Genomic DNA, 16396 nt, shown 5'->3' on the forward strand with positions numbered 1-16396 from the left:
TTTCCCTGGATATACACCTAGGGAAGAAGGTGGTGCATGTTTAATTTTTAAAAGTATTTTCTTGGATGTGGAACAAGCAATAGTGTGTGTGAACCAGCACTGAAAATCTAAAGTCCCTCCTGAAACATGAAATATTCACTGTTCTGGCTAAAGCGCTAGTTACTCTCTGTATAATTTGAGTCTATCTTTATTTGAAGGGAAATTCCTTCCAGTAATTTTCCTGGTTAGTTGCTAGACAGAGACGGGGTCCTCTTTCAAAGCACTTGTCTTTAATGCGTATTGGGTTACCCTGAGGTAAAATGGAAACTGTAGATGTTACTCCTGTAAATAAATGTTTACATAATACATTGCACTGAACTTCTCACCATTGCATCCCTAAGAAAAAAAAGGTCACTTTTGACATCAGTAACCTTTAGAGAGCAGTGCATTTGCTACACAGGTAAGGAAAGTCGCTGCCCAGCACATCCCTCCAGCTAGATCAAGAAGGTAAGAGAGCTCAAATGTTACTGCTTACAGCTGCCCTGTTCTTGGCATTTTACGTTTTAGAGGCAAGATTGGGCTTTAGGGTGTGGGTCCTGTAGTCCTGCACACGCTTAATTTTACTCCTGTAAATAATTCCTTTAAATCCCCTGGCACTAGTAACGTATGAAAAGGCAAGTCTTCAATGTATGTCGTGGGATCAGGGCCTCGACTCCTCATTTCTAAATGAGAGATTTCCTTAAAAAACACTCATGGTTACAAAAGATTATTTTTCTGGATTTGTAACCAAGTAAGTATCTCCATCTTCGTTTTACAGCTTTTGCATCAAAGCACTGTTGCACAGCCCCGAAACCCAGCCACCCCTGTTAGCAACCTAAGATAAAACTGCTACCTTAATTTAAGTCAATGGCAAAACTCCCGCTGGTGTCAGTAGATCCAGGCTTTGGCCCCGAGTTCGGCCTCGGGGGTGTGTAGCCGGAGAGGGAGCTCCATGTTCTCCTGTGGAACCTGTGCTGGGGGCGAAACCTCGTCCCGGCTGCTGCGGGCGTTGGGTTTTGGGCCAGAGCGCGGGACCAAGTACACCAGCTCACGCGTGCTGAGGCAGAAAGGAGCGATCATCGCCCTAAACGTGGTGGTGTGGGGTGCCGTGGAGCAGGAGGTCCTGGTGGTGGTGAAGTGGGTTCTGAGCTGCCTTTGTGTTTTAAATAATGGAGATATTCAAAACCCGTCGGGATGCGATCCTGGGAAATATGCTCTGGGGGGACCCTGCTTGAGCAGGGAGGTTGGACTAGATGATCTCCAGAGGTCCCTTCCAACCTCAACCATTCTGTGATTCTGTGAAATATTGGGAAAATTCCTCAGGTTCTTAGACACTGAAGAAAATTGAGGTGGGACTGTGACGCTATGGTTTCTTCCCTTTCTATATTCCTTGATCCTGTGTCCCAAGGTAATACAAAATTAACAGTGTGAATGGTTAGCCCCACAGATGCTTGTGATAGTACCTGGGGACTTTTAACGCACATTGCTTTTTTTGATGACCAATTCCTTCTTCCCCCCACCCCCGAGGACTGGGAGGGAAAAAACTCTTTAACTGGCAACCTGTTGCTTTTGTGAGACACCGGACAGCCTTCCTACGTGGCCGTGGATCACCGCAAGAGCAGTCCTGAAACCTTGTTCACAGCTCTCGAGTTGCCCAGGATTTCTTTGTGGGCCTTTTTGCACATCTCCTGCTTTTAAGCCGTATAATGCCATGCGATTGTCTGGCGCCTTCCCGCTGCGTCCCGTGTAAGGTTAACGAGCCTCTGCAGGGCACACGGGGTGGCTTTGTCCCCACGGGAGCCCGGTGGTGGCGGGGGCAGCGGGGTGCCGCTCCGATAAGCGGAGCAGCTCGGCTTTACTGAGCGTGCAGACGTGCCGAAGCAGCGAGCGGCGGCGGTGCGAAGCCGTGCGGGAAGCGGCGGCCACCGCCATAGGCCCGCGTGCAGACAAGAGCCCGTACAGTTAAACATTTAAAGGCCCTTATTTTCAGGGGGAAACCCGTGTGCCGGCGTGCAGGGCGGCGCGGGGATTGGCTGGCACGCGCGCGCGGGTCCAGGTGGCATACCCTGACAGCTCGCCGTCACATGATGGCCATTAGCGCTGGCTCTGGCAGCGGGGCCGGGCGCAGGCATCCCGCCGCTCCCGGGGGCCGGCGGCTCGGCGCAGAGCAGGCCGCGGGGTTTCACCCCCCCTCCCTTGCCCGATGGAGCTGAATTCCTGGCGAACGTGGACGGTGGCGGTGCAGGAGCGCGGCCACAGTTGCCAGGGACATGGGTCATGAGACTCGACTCCTGTCGGATTCGCCGGAGGAGGAGGGTGGATTGAAGTGACAGGCATGCTCGCCGGGGCCGGCCAAAGCAGCACTTAGCTTTCCTGTGAATTAGACTGATCTCTTCTCTGCAGCAAGGCGCTTGAAGAGACAAAGGAGCTGCGAAGACGGGCAGTATATGCTTTAGTAGAAATCCTGGACTATGCAACCAAATGGAAGGGCAGGATTTGGGTTACGAAACTCCCGGGCGGTGTAAATGGATCCTCGTGCAAATGCCTATATTGCACTGCAGCAAGCTGATTTCTTTAAGGTGGTTTTTGTGATCCGGTTGCTAGGATTAAGCCTTTTGCATTGCAGCATGGAGAGTCTTTTGTTTGAGTTAAATTCAGACCTCTTGATATGTCACCTGACAGTCTTGTGGTTTTGGATGAATATGGCTCATTGCTATTATTAACCTGAGCTGGCAGCCAGGCACAACAGGAGTTTACAGGGATTTTGAAAAGTGGAACTGCTCGGGGGACAAAGATGCTTCCCAGGTACGATAAATACACGGTTCTTGAGATGTTGTTAATTTTTGAAAGCTTAAAATTTTCAATGTGGTGAAAATATTTCTTTTCCAGAAGTGTGATGCTTTTAGAGAGATTTTGTTGTAATGCTGCTTCTTATAGTTGTATATCAAATGGCACTAACTTTTTTTTCCCTAAATTAATTCTGTCTTGTCATTTTGCAAAGGGGAGTTGCGGTCTACTTGAATACTGTGAAGCACTGTTCTTAATGCTAGTGAATGTAGCTGAAAGGAACTCTTTCATTTGTGTGTGGTTTCTTTATTAGAGTAGGTATTTCAGAAGAGCACATGAAGTTTGTGTGTGTGTGTGTATGTTTGCGTGTGAATGCGTGCTTAAATAGTCTAGAAACTGTACAGGTGTTTTGTGAGATGACGTGCACGAAATAGTCTTGAAAATATTTTATGAAATTACTGGTGTTGACTGTAAACTCTGCAGCAGTGTAAATTGCAAACTTACTCGACACGTTATATGTCTCTAACAAAATCTTTCAACCTACTTATTTTCAATATCACAATCCAGATTATGATTAATGTGGTGACTAGACTACTCCTAACCTGTATGCATTATGTCTTTTTGCTTGTGGAAAGGCGTCTGGCTCATCTATTGGACTTCAGTGTATACATTATGAACCTTAATGAGAGTCAAGTGACTTAGAGGGGAGGAAAAAATGAAAACAAACCAAAGTCAGCTTCATATACAGTTAAAGAACCAGGCAGAGCCAAGGACTGCGGAAGCCAACTGAAGTTTAAGTCCAAGTTTGTGATACTGAGTGCGAAATATCTGACTGACTGAATATGTGGCTAGTGTACGATATGCGCTTAGTATAAGCAGAAGTTTCCTGGAGCTCAAGTCACGCAGCTATTCAAGGTGCGGATTGCTAAGCTGGTAAATGAATGAGACAGATTTACAGGGGTAACATAGAGCTGACCTCTACCGTGCGCCTGCGGAGGTGCTGCCCTTGCCCTGGAGGGTTCAAGAAATGAAAAGGGGAGGGCAGGGGTTTTTGTTTGTTTGTTCTTTTTTTAAAGAAACATTGTTTCCTTGTGATAAACCTGAAAAACGCAGCCTCCAAAGGCAAAAGGCTAGTGAGAAGTGGTTGTCCCTAAGGTGACTGGTTATCTAGCAGTTCTTTCAAGCTACCCGGAGTGCAGATCCTCTGACTTCTGGAGAACCCCAGCTGAGGTCGAAGTGACAGAGGGCAGCGTCACCAAAGGGCGCGGGTAAGCTCCTTCGCAATCAGTTGTCACAGGCTCCCTCTGTGGCCTTGGTCAAGTCACAAACACCAGTTTTCTCTGCGGAATCAGCATGCGTTCACTGCAGCTGTCACGCACCCCTGAAGTGACCTCAACTCTTATAAAGAAAATTCTCTTGCAACATTTTTTCTAAGTATAGGCCCCGTGGTTTCTGTAGTTTAGGGATCTCCTTCCTCCTTGCAGCCTTACTGTCATGTTATGTCACTAGCATTTAAATGGAGTCTCTCACTGAAAATGCCAACTTTGCAAATCAGTGGTACAGTTTGGATCATCCTGATCACTTGGATCTCCTGATAATGTTCTTTTGCATTTCAGGTGTTATTAGTAGAAAAATAACCTTTCCAAACCCGTATAAAAATGCTCTGCTAATTGATCCTCTTCCAAAACTGCAGGAACTGTATGGCATCATTAACATGCCATACATTCATGTTTTGGTTGGTTCCAAATTAGTTGTGCTCTTTCAGAAGTATCTACACAGCTGTGTTTGCACATGAATGGTCAGATAATAAGTGAATTATTGAATTGCAGTAAGAAGACATTAAGTATTTAGAATAGCCTCACTGAGTCCTGTATACTCAGCTTTTGTCATATCTTCTCAAAGCCAAAAGGAAATGAAAAGATCCAGTAATGGGTAATAGAAATGTGCAGAGGAATTTGGAAAAGGGCTCTCAGTCAGAGGTGAGAGTTGTGTAATATGATGGTTGGACCAGAGAAGGACCATTTGCCTTCTGCTTCTGTTTACTCTTCCCTGTAATAAAACAACTGCAGGATCCTAAACACTAGTTGGCCACAAAAGTGCAAGTGAGTATACGTCTGAACCTGGAAATAATCTGCATATAAAACATCCCCATGAACATATTGGAAAGGTCTCACATTTACGATACCTCTTCAAGTCTTTCTGTCAAATATTCACGTGGAAGTTGGGTGGTTCTAAGCACTCCCATAACGCCACTAACCATAACAGATGAGGAATAGCATCCCCAGGCTTGCCAGCACCCCCGGCGCGTGTCCCTGTACTCCATGTCCAATGCTCACCTAGGGGCAGTCAAGGAAATGTTTCCTTCTGGGCCGAGCAGAGTTAGCCGGTCCCTTGGAAGGGCCGTGCCAGGGCGGTGCGGGGCGAGGTAGACCTGCCGTCTGCTCGGGGTGGCTGTTACTGTCAGCCTTCTAAAAAGGTGCTAACATGAAAAACATGCAGAACAGATAAGCTAGCATAAACTATAAATATCATTTGCGTAGATGCTTTTAAAAATAGTTCCAAGTGATTCATCACCAGGCAGTTTTTATAACTATGAAACATGATATAGGAAAACAATAGTTCGACTGATAGTTTCGAGTTACTTTTTCAATGATTAGTCATATTCTTGTTTTGAGCATTTTTACTTTTTAGCAAACTCTTTTACGCTTCCTTTCTGTTTAATATTTTGGTTAATTTGCTTCAGTTGCTGTTGTTTTAGAATTCCAAAATGTGTTAATTATTAAAAATTAGCTGGATTCTATCTAGGTTGTGTTAATATGAAATTGTTTTAGAAGTAAAATCTTAGCCAAGAGGGAAGAAAAGCGTTGAAGTAAACCCTTACTGTAGTGAAAAAAAGTTCTGTTCATTTTGTTGTGGAAGGAAGAAGGAAGGAATATACTTTTTTTCAATTATGAAGGAAAAATCTTGTCTTTTAATTGGTGGAGCGGTGACAAGGATTTGGGTGTCTGTTGTTTCACCTGTTAGAACTTGCAGGGGTGTAGCGATAGCAGTTTAAGAGCATTCGATTGCCTCTTGCTGAGAAATGTCCATGGCAGTAATAAATGCCAGGAATTAGACACATGACAAAGTCCATCCTTGGAGGAAATCTGGCATTCTGGATTGCCATGCTGCTCCTCGTAGTGCTGTCAGGAGGCACTCATCGGCACTCCTGAACGTGAATACTGGCTGAATGTGAAAAGGCAGGAGAGCAAAACAGGTGAAAGAGGGATAAGAGCTGAACAACAATGAGGTCTAAGCGTGAACGTGCTTTCAAATATTATTCTTCAGGCCGTGATTTCATAATTGCTAGTTTCTAATAATTCCTTTGTCAGTCCTGTGCAAGTCTGCCTTGCTGTGCCCAATCTTTCCTTTCCCTTAGTGCTTTTGCAGCAGCATCTGCGCAGTTGAGCCGCAAGACGGAGCGGCCTGGCCTAGCCGAGGGCCCGCCTCGCCGCACAAGGGGCTTTCTAGCTGCTGGTCCCCCCTTCCCGGTCCTGCTCGCGCTGCGGCCACGCGGACGTTGGTGCTCGCTCTGCGGCGCTGGCGGACGTGAGGAGGGTGGGCAGGTCCCTTTAAGCTTGGGATGGATTTATGGCAGATTAAAGTGACCATAAAGCCACAGCTTAATAAGATTTGCAAATATTTGTATCTTACGGAAAATGCGTTTGACCAGTGATCCATCCAGACTGGATTCTGCAAATTGCTTCTACCCTGGCTGCTCCCGTATTTAGTCAATGGCCAATAGGACTGATATTTGAGTGTTCTTTTCCAAATATTTTTTACAGTTCATTTTAGCTATGTGTATGACTTGATTACAGCAGTTTCCAGCAAAACTCCCTCTGTTAGCTTGAAGCCCACAGGGAGAAGGTCGCCACTGTCCCTTGCTAGGCTCCAGGGTCCAGCCTGTCCTGGGTAAAAACTAAAGAGAATTTATTTTCCACTGCATTTTTCAGATTTGAAGAGATTGGGATTTACATGATTCGCTTCTGAAAAATGCCACGCAGCATTTACACATCAGCGATTTAGGAGCACCCCATTTCTTAACATCCCATTCTGTATGTATTATTGTTGGCACAGTAGAGATCTCCATGGGCCTGGTGTCCTGCTCAGAAACAATTTACTTCTTCGTACTTCTTGTATTGTTCCATGCATGAGCTCACGGTACTAACTTTGGGACAGAGTCGCAGTCACTTCCACAGGTGAAAAGATTGTGGTGGGTTTTTTATATATATATATATCAGGTCCAAGGAAAGATCAAACAGCGGTAGATAGGTCGTGCTGAAAAAACTCCTCATTAAGAGCGCTGTCATTTCCAGAAGAGCGTGGGAGATGGGGGTTCATCTTTCATTAACGTTATTAGAAAATGTGATTCTGCATCTCCTAGTTTTCCTGTAAAAGTCTCAAGAAAACATCAGTTAAATGTCAAAGTTAGTTTCCATTTATAAACAGAACTAATTATATTCAGAAGATCTAGGTCACTTTTCATCCAGCTGAAGAGCAGCGCTGGAGTATTGCCCTGTTTTATTTGTTTTGAGGATGTGCCCCATGTATTGCACACCGGAATGTTATATGTTTCTAGGGGTAATCTGTCTAGATATCACACTTAATGCTACTTGAAAGCTGCTAAGAACAAAAGCAGAGCTCCTCTGTGCTGTTTCCTGCATGAGCCCATGTCAGGGTGCGCTGGAGGTGCCAGGTTGCCTCTGTTTACTGTCTGCCTAAGCGAACTTTCCCCCAGCTCTCTCAGGGTTTCTTCTGGTTTGGGAAGCGGCCCACGCTTCCCAGGGAATATTTTTGCAAGGCTAAAATATGCCTAAGGACTGTATTATGTAATGCAGATAACGCTTACTTGGAACGATCACAAATGATGATTTATAGTATCTGCTGAATACTTGTCTAGAGAAAGTTAAAATGTCATGTGAAGAAACCGAGAAGTAAACAGGCTCTTGTTACCTTGATCAAATATGTTGCCGAATACAGCAGGAGTTTTATATTTAGCTTTCTCTCCTCTTAGTGTGTAATCTGCACTTGGAGCTCTTTATAAGTAGACTTTCTTAAGATCTGGAACAGTTATTGCCCTTCTTTGCCAGTAATTTCAAAGTCAAATATCAAAAGTACTAGGTAATGGAAGGCATGCTTTTGTCTGAGTGTGGAGGAAATTCAAATATATTGCAAGGGTGGAGCAAGTGATAGTACCTTTTTGGCAAGCAGTTCGTTGTTATTATCACATGCTGTTTGTTTATAAGAACGGCAGCCGCCCAACTCACGAAACGAGTTTCCAGACTTCCACCGATTTCACTTAAAACATAAGGAGGTGGTTCCTCCTGGAAGCCAGTTTACCCAGCAGTCTCACTTGCCCTCTTATCTCTAGCTGAAGTCAGGCCCTCATAGCCAACCATCCACATCTCTAGGGCCATGGAGCCTCTCGGGGTAAGAACACTCTCCAAATACACATCAACCAATATGGATTTTGTTTTCTTATCTCTTCTGAAATGCAGGATTGGGCTGGTTAGCAGAGGCCCCTGCTCTATGTAAACTCTGCTCTGAGTGTTTCATTTTGGCAAACATCTCTTTTTGGTATAGAACTCACTTGGTTCCCAGCCTACTCTTCATGTGACATGGCTCCCGGGGGACGCTGCTTGGCTTTAGGTGCCCTCAGAGCAAAGTTGCAAGGCTCTTTGCTCCCTGATCTAGACATTGAGTTATTTCACTTTCAAATTGCTCAAGCTTTTTTCTTGTAATAAGTGGATTTTGACATTTGTTGCACAGTATCTTCTCTGCAGCTTCTGTTTTTCTCTTCTGTTGCTAAATGGTGGGGCTCAGCAGATTAGGAAATGGGTTTCCTCTCCCAAGAGATCAAGTAACTGTATGTACTGATGCTTAGTTTTACCCTGCTGGTACTATACGAGTTGTAAAGCCCGTGAATTTGGATTGGATGTTCTTAAAAACTTTTGGTACATTTTGGTGGCTTTGGCTATCAAATTAATTCTCTGCTACGACCAAGGATACAACTTGTCAGAGTGAGAATCGTTGTTAGGGTACTGATCACGTCAAGTGTGGGCACGGAGAAGGACGCTGCCTTTTGGTCAGTGAATTAAAAGGGCAGAGGAGAGTAAACCTGACTGTCCGCTTAGGGCCGGGCATCCATCCATTACTTTAATCCATATTATGATTTCTGATAGTCTTTTTGCTGAACGAAATATGCATACAGCTCCTTCTCCAAAGCTGGCAGCCTGTATCCGTCATTAAAGGCTGGAAAGTTCCAGGTCCTCGTTCTGCGCTTCTTGGTGTTCGTTCCGTGCTAACGCTGCTTTCCTGATGGCCAAGGAGAAGTAGATAGAGTGTCACTTGATTTAGGAAATAGCTTGTAACTTGCAGAAAGGTAATTCCTGTTGATTTCATGGAAAGAGCAGGCATTTCGTTTCTCAGCTGCCAGGAACAGAGAAGGTGTGAGTAAAACTGGATTCCCAAGCTCTTGGTTATCGGCCTTTGCTGGGCAGGTTGGTAATATTGGGGGGTTGCCTGATGTGGGATTGGTCTGGTTGTTTATTTTAGTGTATCCTATGGTGTCATAGTACATGTCCTTTCCCGTTCTGCTTAGGAGGCAAAGGATTTTGTTCCGGGCATTAAAAATTTAAGATCTCTGATGCAACCATAAAATCACGTGCATTGATGCAAGTCTGAGCCCTGCAAGTTCTCCCTTTGCAGAGAAGTCAGCGGGCACTAGGGAGGGCTGAGGCTTGTGAAAGCTTCTTTCCACGTTACTGGCTGCAAGAGCAGTTTGGGAGTAGATGTGGTAGAAGAGGCCCGCCACACGTGTTCTTACATGCGTTCTGCTGACCCATGCAGGAACACGGCCTTGCATCACGGTGGCCAAAGTGGAGATTATTCTTGTGTCTGAATATAGTAATTACAACATTTGTAGTCAGGATTGAGCTACATGTGACTCTCTGTTCCCCCAATATCATGGCGTATATATTAGAATAAATGTTGAAGTGCATAATACTGCAGTTAGTTCTATAAATGTAAGTTACTGCAGTGTTTTGGATACCTGAAAAAGGGTAGAAGAGGTATTGTACGTTTTTTCATCTGTGGGGTTCGGTGCTGATGGTGCATTGTCAACCCAGAGGTTTAAAAACTGTGACTCCAAGTGTAAAAATTTATTATTTAAAAAAAAAAAAAAAAGTTGGCTTCTCCTTTTGCTTTTGAGCTGTGAATGCTTTCAAGCTAGTCCTTGCCATGACAAGAGACCTTTTCTTTGTCTTTAAACACAAAAGCTGAGTTCTTCTGTGACTCTTGATTCCAAGAAGCTGGAACTTGAAGAAATCATTCAATATCACAAGACAGACCACAAGAGCTGGTAATGCTAAACACATCGTTGTTGAATGACTGCGGTGGAGCGGCACCAAGCAGTGTGGTTTAAAAAATAAAAAAAATTCCAGCTACAGGATCAAAGGGTCTAATGAAATGACATTGCATTTGCTAGATGTTATGTTTAAATAAAGTTGGATATACAGATAGTGTAGAGAGAGCAGTGTAATAAAGAATTGTTGTAATTAATACTTCTGGTCTTTTTTTTTTTTTTTTTTTTTCATTAAAGCTGGCCTTTGCCGGAGTTTGACCCAAGTCAGATCCGACTGATTGTGTATCAGGACTGTGAAAGAAGAGGGCGGAATGTCTTATTTGATTCCAATGCTAAAAGAAAAATAGAGGATGTTTCGGTGTCGGTGAGTGTTTTAATAATTTACATGGCTATGTTCTATATGTTTTTGAAAATGACAGTTGATAAGTCACAAATGCTCTGTTTTATTCATATTAACATTTAAACTTTGATTATATTCAGGGCTAAATATAAATGCATATTAAATTGCAAATTATCCAAGCTTCAGTGATTTCATCCTAGCAGCTTTGTATATTGTGGCGATCTGTTTATTCCTGGGCTCTTCTACCTTCTGCCCTTTGAAAGAGAGGGATTCCTTCTGCGGCTGCAGCAGGCAGTGCTGGGAGGCTGAGGCAGCGCAGAAGTTAGTGTTTATCGACAGGGGTTTGCGGCACAGCCGCTTACCGCAGCGGGGTCTGCTTTCTGAGTCGGAAAGTCCTCCCAGTCCTGTGTCCTACCTTGTCCTGCTTGGTCAGCTTTTACCAGCTGTTGGTTCTATGCTTTGCTGACGGGTCTTTGACACAAAGTTACTTGAAAACTTTTCTTTTGGGCTTTCTGTTTGGCACGGTCTGTTTGGTAATCTATTAATTGAAACTGCAATGGATGCAGTCAGATGAGGATATTTCTGTGTAGGGGCTCTGGCCGGAAGATCTCATTTCTAGCCACAGTACTATTATAAGTGGTTCTTTGAGCTTGGACACCTTATTTAACTGCTTTGAACTTCCTTTTCACCATCTCTAAAAACATTTGCAAGGCGTTTTAAGCTCCACAAGCAGAAAGCACTGTGTAAACTGAAACTTATGATCACAGTTGCTTTTTCCCATAGGACCTCATGAAGTTCTACAAGTAGGAGTACATAAAATAATGTTTTACCCCCAAGCCCTGATTTTCATGTTGACTATTGGAGTACAGCCAGAAGATTCTTCATCCAACATTAAAAGCTCTGCAGCCTGTTGCTGAAGGCTGCCAGCCTGGTGCTTCTCATCCTGATCCTCAGTGCTTCCTCCTTCTATATACCTTATCCTCTGGGAGTCAATCTGTGTGTCGCGGGAACTGACTTCTAGGATTTTCCGTAGCTTGAGCACGTTTATAGACACAAATCGAGATCCCATTTTTCTTGTTCTTTTTGAAAATTTGGGAGGTTGAACAAAATGCATCTTCCTTTTTAAATTTAACTTACTAGCATGGCTTTATTAATGTCTAAGTGCCTATTCTAGGTGTTCTTGCCAGGAAAACGGAGGTTTTTAAAGACACAAGATCTTTGACAAGTTTATTGGTATGAGTTATTGGCCTTGCTTATTACTATTATTTATTAATAGCGAAGACTTTGTACGGTATGAATCCTCTTGCCATATTTCTATTGATTTCTTGAAGATCTAAAACTTCTGTAAGATAGCTCTGTACTTGCACAGTGAATTTTCAGACTTGACTGCTTGGGTTTATTTCAGAAAGGTAGTTGACTGTGGCAGCTCACTAGCAGCAGGCTGATAATGAATCTAATATGGTTTCATATGAATCTTTTCTTTATTTTTCTTCACTAAAGGGAAAAGGGAGTGAGGGGGAATAGTCAGCTGTATTCGCTGCTGTCCCTACGAGATGAGTCTGTGAGGCTGATGGAGGAAGACTGGCCCCAGACTAGTCGAAATGCTCAGTACTAGTCTCTGGTAACTTGATATATTTCATTTTTTGTCATATTATCAGACTTTGAAAAGGATTATATTGAAATACTTTCTTGCCATGATATCCACCTTCTGCAGCACTCAGATAACGTCATCTCAGGCAAAACTTTCCTCATAAAGCAAAACTTTGCAAAAGCAGAAGCATTATGCAGGTAAAAACGTGCACAGGAGTCCTCGGCTGAGCTTGCTGTAAGCTTAGTACAGGCTTGTACAGTTAGCAGTACATACTGGCCATTTTCAAGGAATTGCATTGTTTATTTTTCTTGCTCTTTATCAAGATTTTCATTAACAAAGACACACCCTGCCTATACAAAGCCAGATCTTGGCTCTAAGCACATTCCAAGGCACTCTTGCCCTTTTGCAGCAAGACATGTGTGTGGGCTGGGCTCTCTCCCTTGTGAAAGGGGATCTGTTAAGAGCCTCACAAAAGCCAATGCTTTCTGCATCTCTCCCCCCCCCCCCCCCCCCCAAGTTTCCTAATGTGATTTATACCTTTGGATTTACAAATACTCCAAGGGGGATATCTGCAAAAGCGCCAAGCAGTGGCCGGGCTGTTCTGATTGCAGTCTAATCAGTTTAATGCAGGGAATCTGTAAAGTGCCATTTTTTTTTGATATTGCTAACTGTGCAAGAGCTCTTTGTTTCCTATTTTCTGTTGCTTCCGAGAAGGGTAATGAAATAGTGTCACTGAAAGCAACTACAATTTAAGAGTCGTATGCCTGAAGCAGCGTGAGATACGCTTTGCTCTGTTCTGTGCATCTGTAATCTCAGTATATGTCAAGAGTTTGGTGCAGTGGACCAAGGCTGAATATGACTCAGTCATTTCAATTCTGTAACTTACAAAATTTAAGGAGCACCAGAGGACACTTTTCCACAGACGTGTTTCAAGATTTAAAACAGCAGGTTCAGCTTCTTTAATGGGTGAAAAATGCAGAGCTTGTCCTGAGATTTGTAGCGTTCACTTAGGTAGGCTCGTTACTGGGTGTACGTTATTTTTGAAGGATGTGAGAATACAACAGAAATGAGGATTTTGTGATTTCATTGCTTATTAAATCGACCTCTTCGTGCCTTCAATAAAGTTAAATATTAGGTAAACAAGAGTTTTGGGAGGGTGTATTGCACAGACAGACAGACAGCAGCTGAGAGGTTTCCAGTATCTCCATTAAAATATTTTAATTGCAACAAAAGCTGTGGAAAGGGAATATGTAAATATTTTGTATTAAATCTATATTTAAATAAGTAACTCTTTCATTATAGAGATTGTAACTTTGCTGGAACTGTAATTCCAAAATCCACATAGCCACAATAACAATTCTTGGCTTTTCAGGATTTCAGAACTGGAGGGAAAAATGAACAGTAAGCCTGCTTCCCAATTGGCTCATTGTGCATGTTCCCTTCTTTTGGGGGTCCTAATACAATAGGTGCCTGTGCTCTGCCCTTCATTTCACAGGGGAAGTGATGTTTTCCCCGTGTCCGGATAGAGTTAAACCCGTGAGTGGAGCTGAGAAGCAGCCTGGTGACCTGGAGGCTGCAGGCACCGAGAAGGTCAGCCAAGCGCTGCGCCAGGCGTTTCCACTGAGCCGCGTTAGGCCGCCTGGGCGCTCGGCATGTGGCACGCGGCAGAGGCTCCCTATACCTTTTTTGGTGCTAAGCACAAGAGGTTCTTCCCCCGGTTTTCAGCGGCGGCCATTGCTTTGCCAAGCTCTGTGAGCAGGTATCTGACACAAGGTCTACGGACTGCTGCCCCTGCCTCACAACCCCTGGGACGTGGGACGGCTCTCCTATCTGCGGTTTGCCAAGGCATCCCAGAAGAAAGCGGCTGCTCTTCTCAGCACTGTGACTTGAGATCATGAGCAAATGTATCAGAACAGGCATTTGCATAGTGAGTGTGTGAGGGCAGCATGTGATACGAGAAGTGAGCATTGCTAACGCCTTCACCAAACAGCCTTGGTCCACACCCAAACATCTGCCTCCCTTGGATTTTCTCCGTTACTTGGATCTTGAAGTACTTTTGCTGGCAAGCTGGTGGGTCTGATCCACAGTCTCCTCTAGAGAATGACTTCAGTTTGTACCTCAAACAAATAAGTGTCTAGTTTCTGATGGCACTGTGTTACTGGATTTGCAGGTGATGGTATCATGACCTATGACTGATTTGTGCGGGTAGACTCATTTCTATAGCTGTCTGATCTTCTTCCTATAACATCTCCCCACCTGCTTCTGCTCACACGTACCCGCTAGTTCCATCGGCTCCCCCCACGGCCTGTTTCCTTGTGACTGTGCGAGGCCCAGAGCAGACCTACCTGGGCAGGCGAGTGCTCAAGCCCAGAGATGTATGTGAACTCAGGTACTCCTTCAAGATCTGCGCTACTGGACCTGCTTTGAATTTCCCATCAAGCATGACAAGCAACTCCTTTTCCTTTTTAAGGTGCAGACACCAGGTGGCCCAGCCAATGCTGAGCTTTCAGCCTGCGTTTCCTGACGCTTAGGCTGAGTGCTTGACTTGTCAACCTTGACGCTGCGTTCACGCTAGCCTCATGCAAAGATGGTGTGGTACGTTACCCTGCTCCTGCTGCTGCCGCTGTGCGGCACACGAAGTATGTAGCCATAAATGTCAGTGTGCAAAGAGCAGTTGAAATGGAGGCATTTACCTCAAGGGGCTGGCAATCGAGTCGGGTAAGGATGCCGCAGAAACGGTGCCGCAAGAGAGAAGTGAGGAGTAAACCAAAGAAGAAGCTGCAAGGGGAAGCTTGTGTCAGTGCTTTCCTCTGAGCGGACTGAATGAGTTTGGGTTTTGGCTTTTTTTTTTTTTTTTCTTCCAGCTGTCCAGTTTAGCTACTTGTTTCCTTTCTGTGTTGTCTGCTGGTGATTTACGACAAGAGAGTGCTTACCCATAGGGATTTGACTGAAGAGAGGTGCTGATTGACATGTAAGAAGCTGAAAGATTTACTAAGTCTGAAGGTCAGCTGAGAGGAAGGTGTGGAGTCCGGGGGGGAAGGAGGAGCGTAGAGGGAGCAGAAAAAAGAGGAAGAGTAGGAAGGAAGCAAGAGCCGAATAGTGCCCAGTGCTGAACTGGGACCGGGAGCTTGAGTGGTGCCCACTGTGAATGGGAAAAGCCAAGGGATCGAAAGAGGGAAGCGGCTTGTTTCCATAAGGTAGAGAAGGATTTTCAGAAGCAGTTCTTTGGAAGAAATGAAAGAGAAAGGGAGGGAGGTAGACAGATAAGAAAAAATTTCAATAGCCCAGCCAAGGAATTTGAGATGTCGAGGTGCAGAGCTTGAGCCTGAGGGATGCAATTTTAAAAAGAGAGTGGACTTGGATTTGGGGAGCAAGAAGTTCATTTTTGCAACATAACCTCGTTGTCTTTAATTTGGGATAATTTAGCTGCAAGGTCATATGATATTCTATCTCCTATTGTGGCAACTTCTTTTACTCAAAATGTCTCATTTATCCGAAGGCAGAAAAATGGCATGCTGTTTTAAACAAGCCAGGATTAGCCATGTTCTGGAAGGTACTTCAGCACTGGGTAAATATTGAGCAGTAAATTGCTTGAGGGATTAGTAATGGGATAGTGAGCCTTTTGCCTTTAGGTGACTTGTGTGAGATGGAGACTGGTCTCTATCTGCTTCTTGGTGGACAGGTTTCCAGAGAGCCAGGCTAAGGAGATGGATAAAGATGCCAAGGGTGAGCAGCACAGAGATGGAGTCCCACCTTGTCAGCTCCGCTTATTCTCTCTGGACAGCAATGGAAGAACAGCGAGGGGTTGTCTCTACTTCTTTCACTGACCTATGAATAACAGAGGAACTTGACAACTTGGGAAACAAAGTGAAAATGTAGTGCTTGTGATGGCTATCTGTTTAAAAGATAGCTGGATTTTTTTGTGACATTTGAGGGGGAGGGAGGAATGCCAGGTCAAGTCATTCTCGTGTCCTAGGCAGGTGTGTATTTAATTACACATTCAGGCCAACATCATATTTATAAAGCACAGGAGTTAATTTATCTATTCTGGAGCAATTTTTCAGCTTTGTGAGGTCCCCCTTGCTGACTAGCCTGTTTCAGAAATGAGATACAGAGCTCTTGGAGAATGGCAGCTTTATTTTGGTATATAGGTTTCTCTATCACTGCCACCACAGTGGTATTTGAGCACCTGCTGTTGCAGAGAGGTAAAAAAGGGTAAAGCATATGATGACAGTTGTCTCTCCTGCTGTCACCACAG

At 44.4% G+C, this 16396-nt stretch overlaps 1 protein-coding gene across 14 annotated transcripts in view; it reads left to right on the top strand.

The window, feature by feature from the left end:
• The window catches only part of FNIP1 (folliculin interacting protein 1), a 73460-nt gene that overhangs the window by 23000 nt on the left and 34064 nt on the right, over nt 1–16396 (top strand). For 7 of the 14 annotated variants that reach the window (XR_011143996.1, XR_011143995.1, XM_068960007.1 and 4 more), the window contains exon 2: nt 10445–10571. The exons of 2 other annotated variants lie outside the window; for them this stretch is intronic. Coding sequence is in view for 7 of the 12 variants with exons in the window: in XM_068960007.1 (XP_068816108.1) it covers nt 10445–10571 (127 nt within the window). In the remaining 5 variants the exon portion in view is untranslated. Of the gene's footprint in view, nt 1–1653; nt 2824–3500; nt 3721–10444; nt 10572–15196; nt 15336–16396 lie in introns of those variants that run through there. 5 more of the 14 variants (XM_068960008.1, XM_009679156.2, XM_009679164.2 and 2 more) reach the window with 5 other exon arrangements.

Source organism: Struthio camelus, chromosome 13, assembly GCF_040807025.1.
Source record: "Struthio camelus isolate bStrCam1 chromosome 13, bStrCam1.hap1, whole genome shotgun sequence".
Taxonomy (NCBI): Eukaryota; Metazoa; Chordata; class Aves; order Struthioniformes; family Struthionidae; genus Struthio; species Struthio camelus.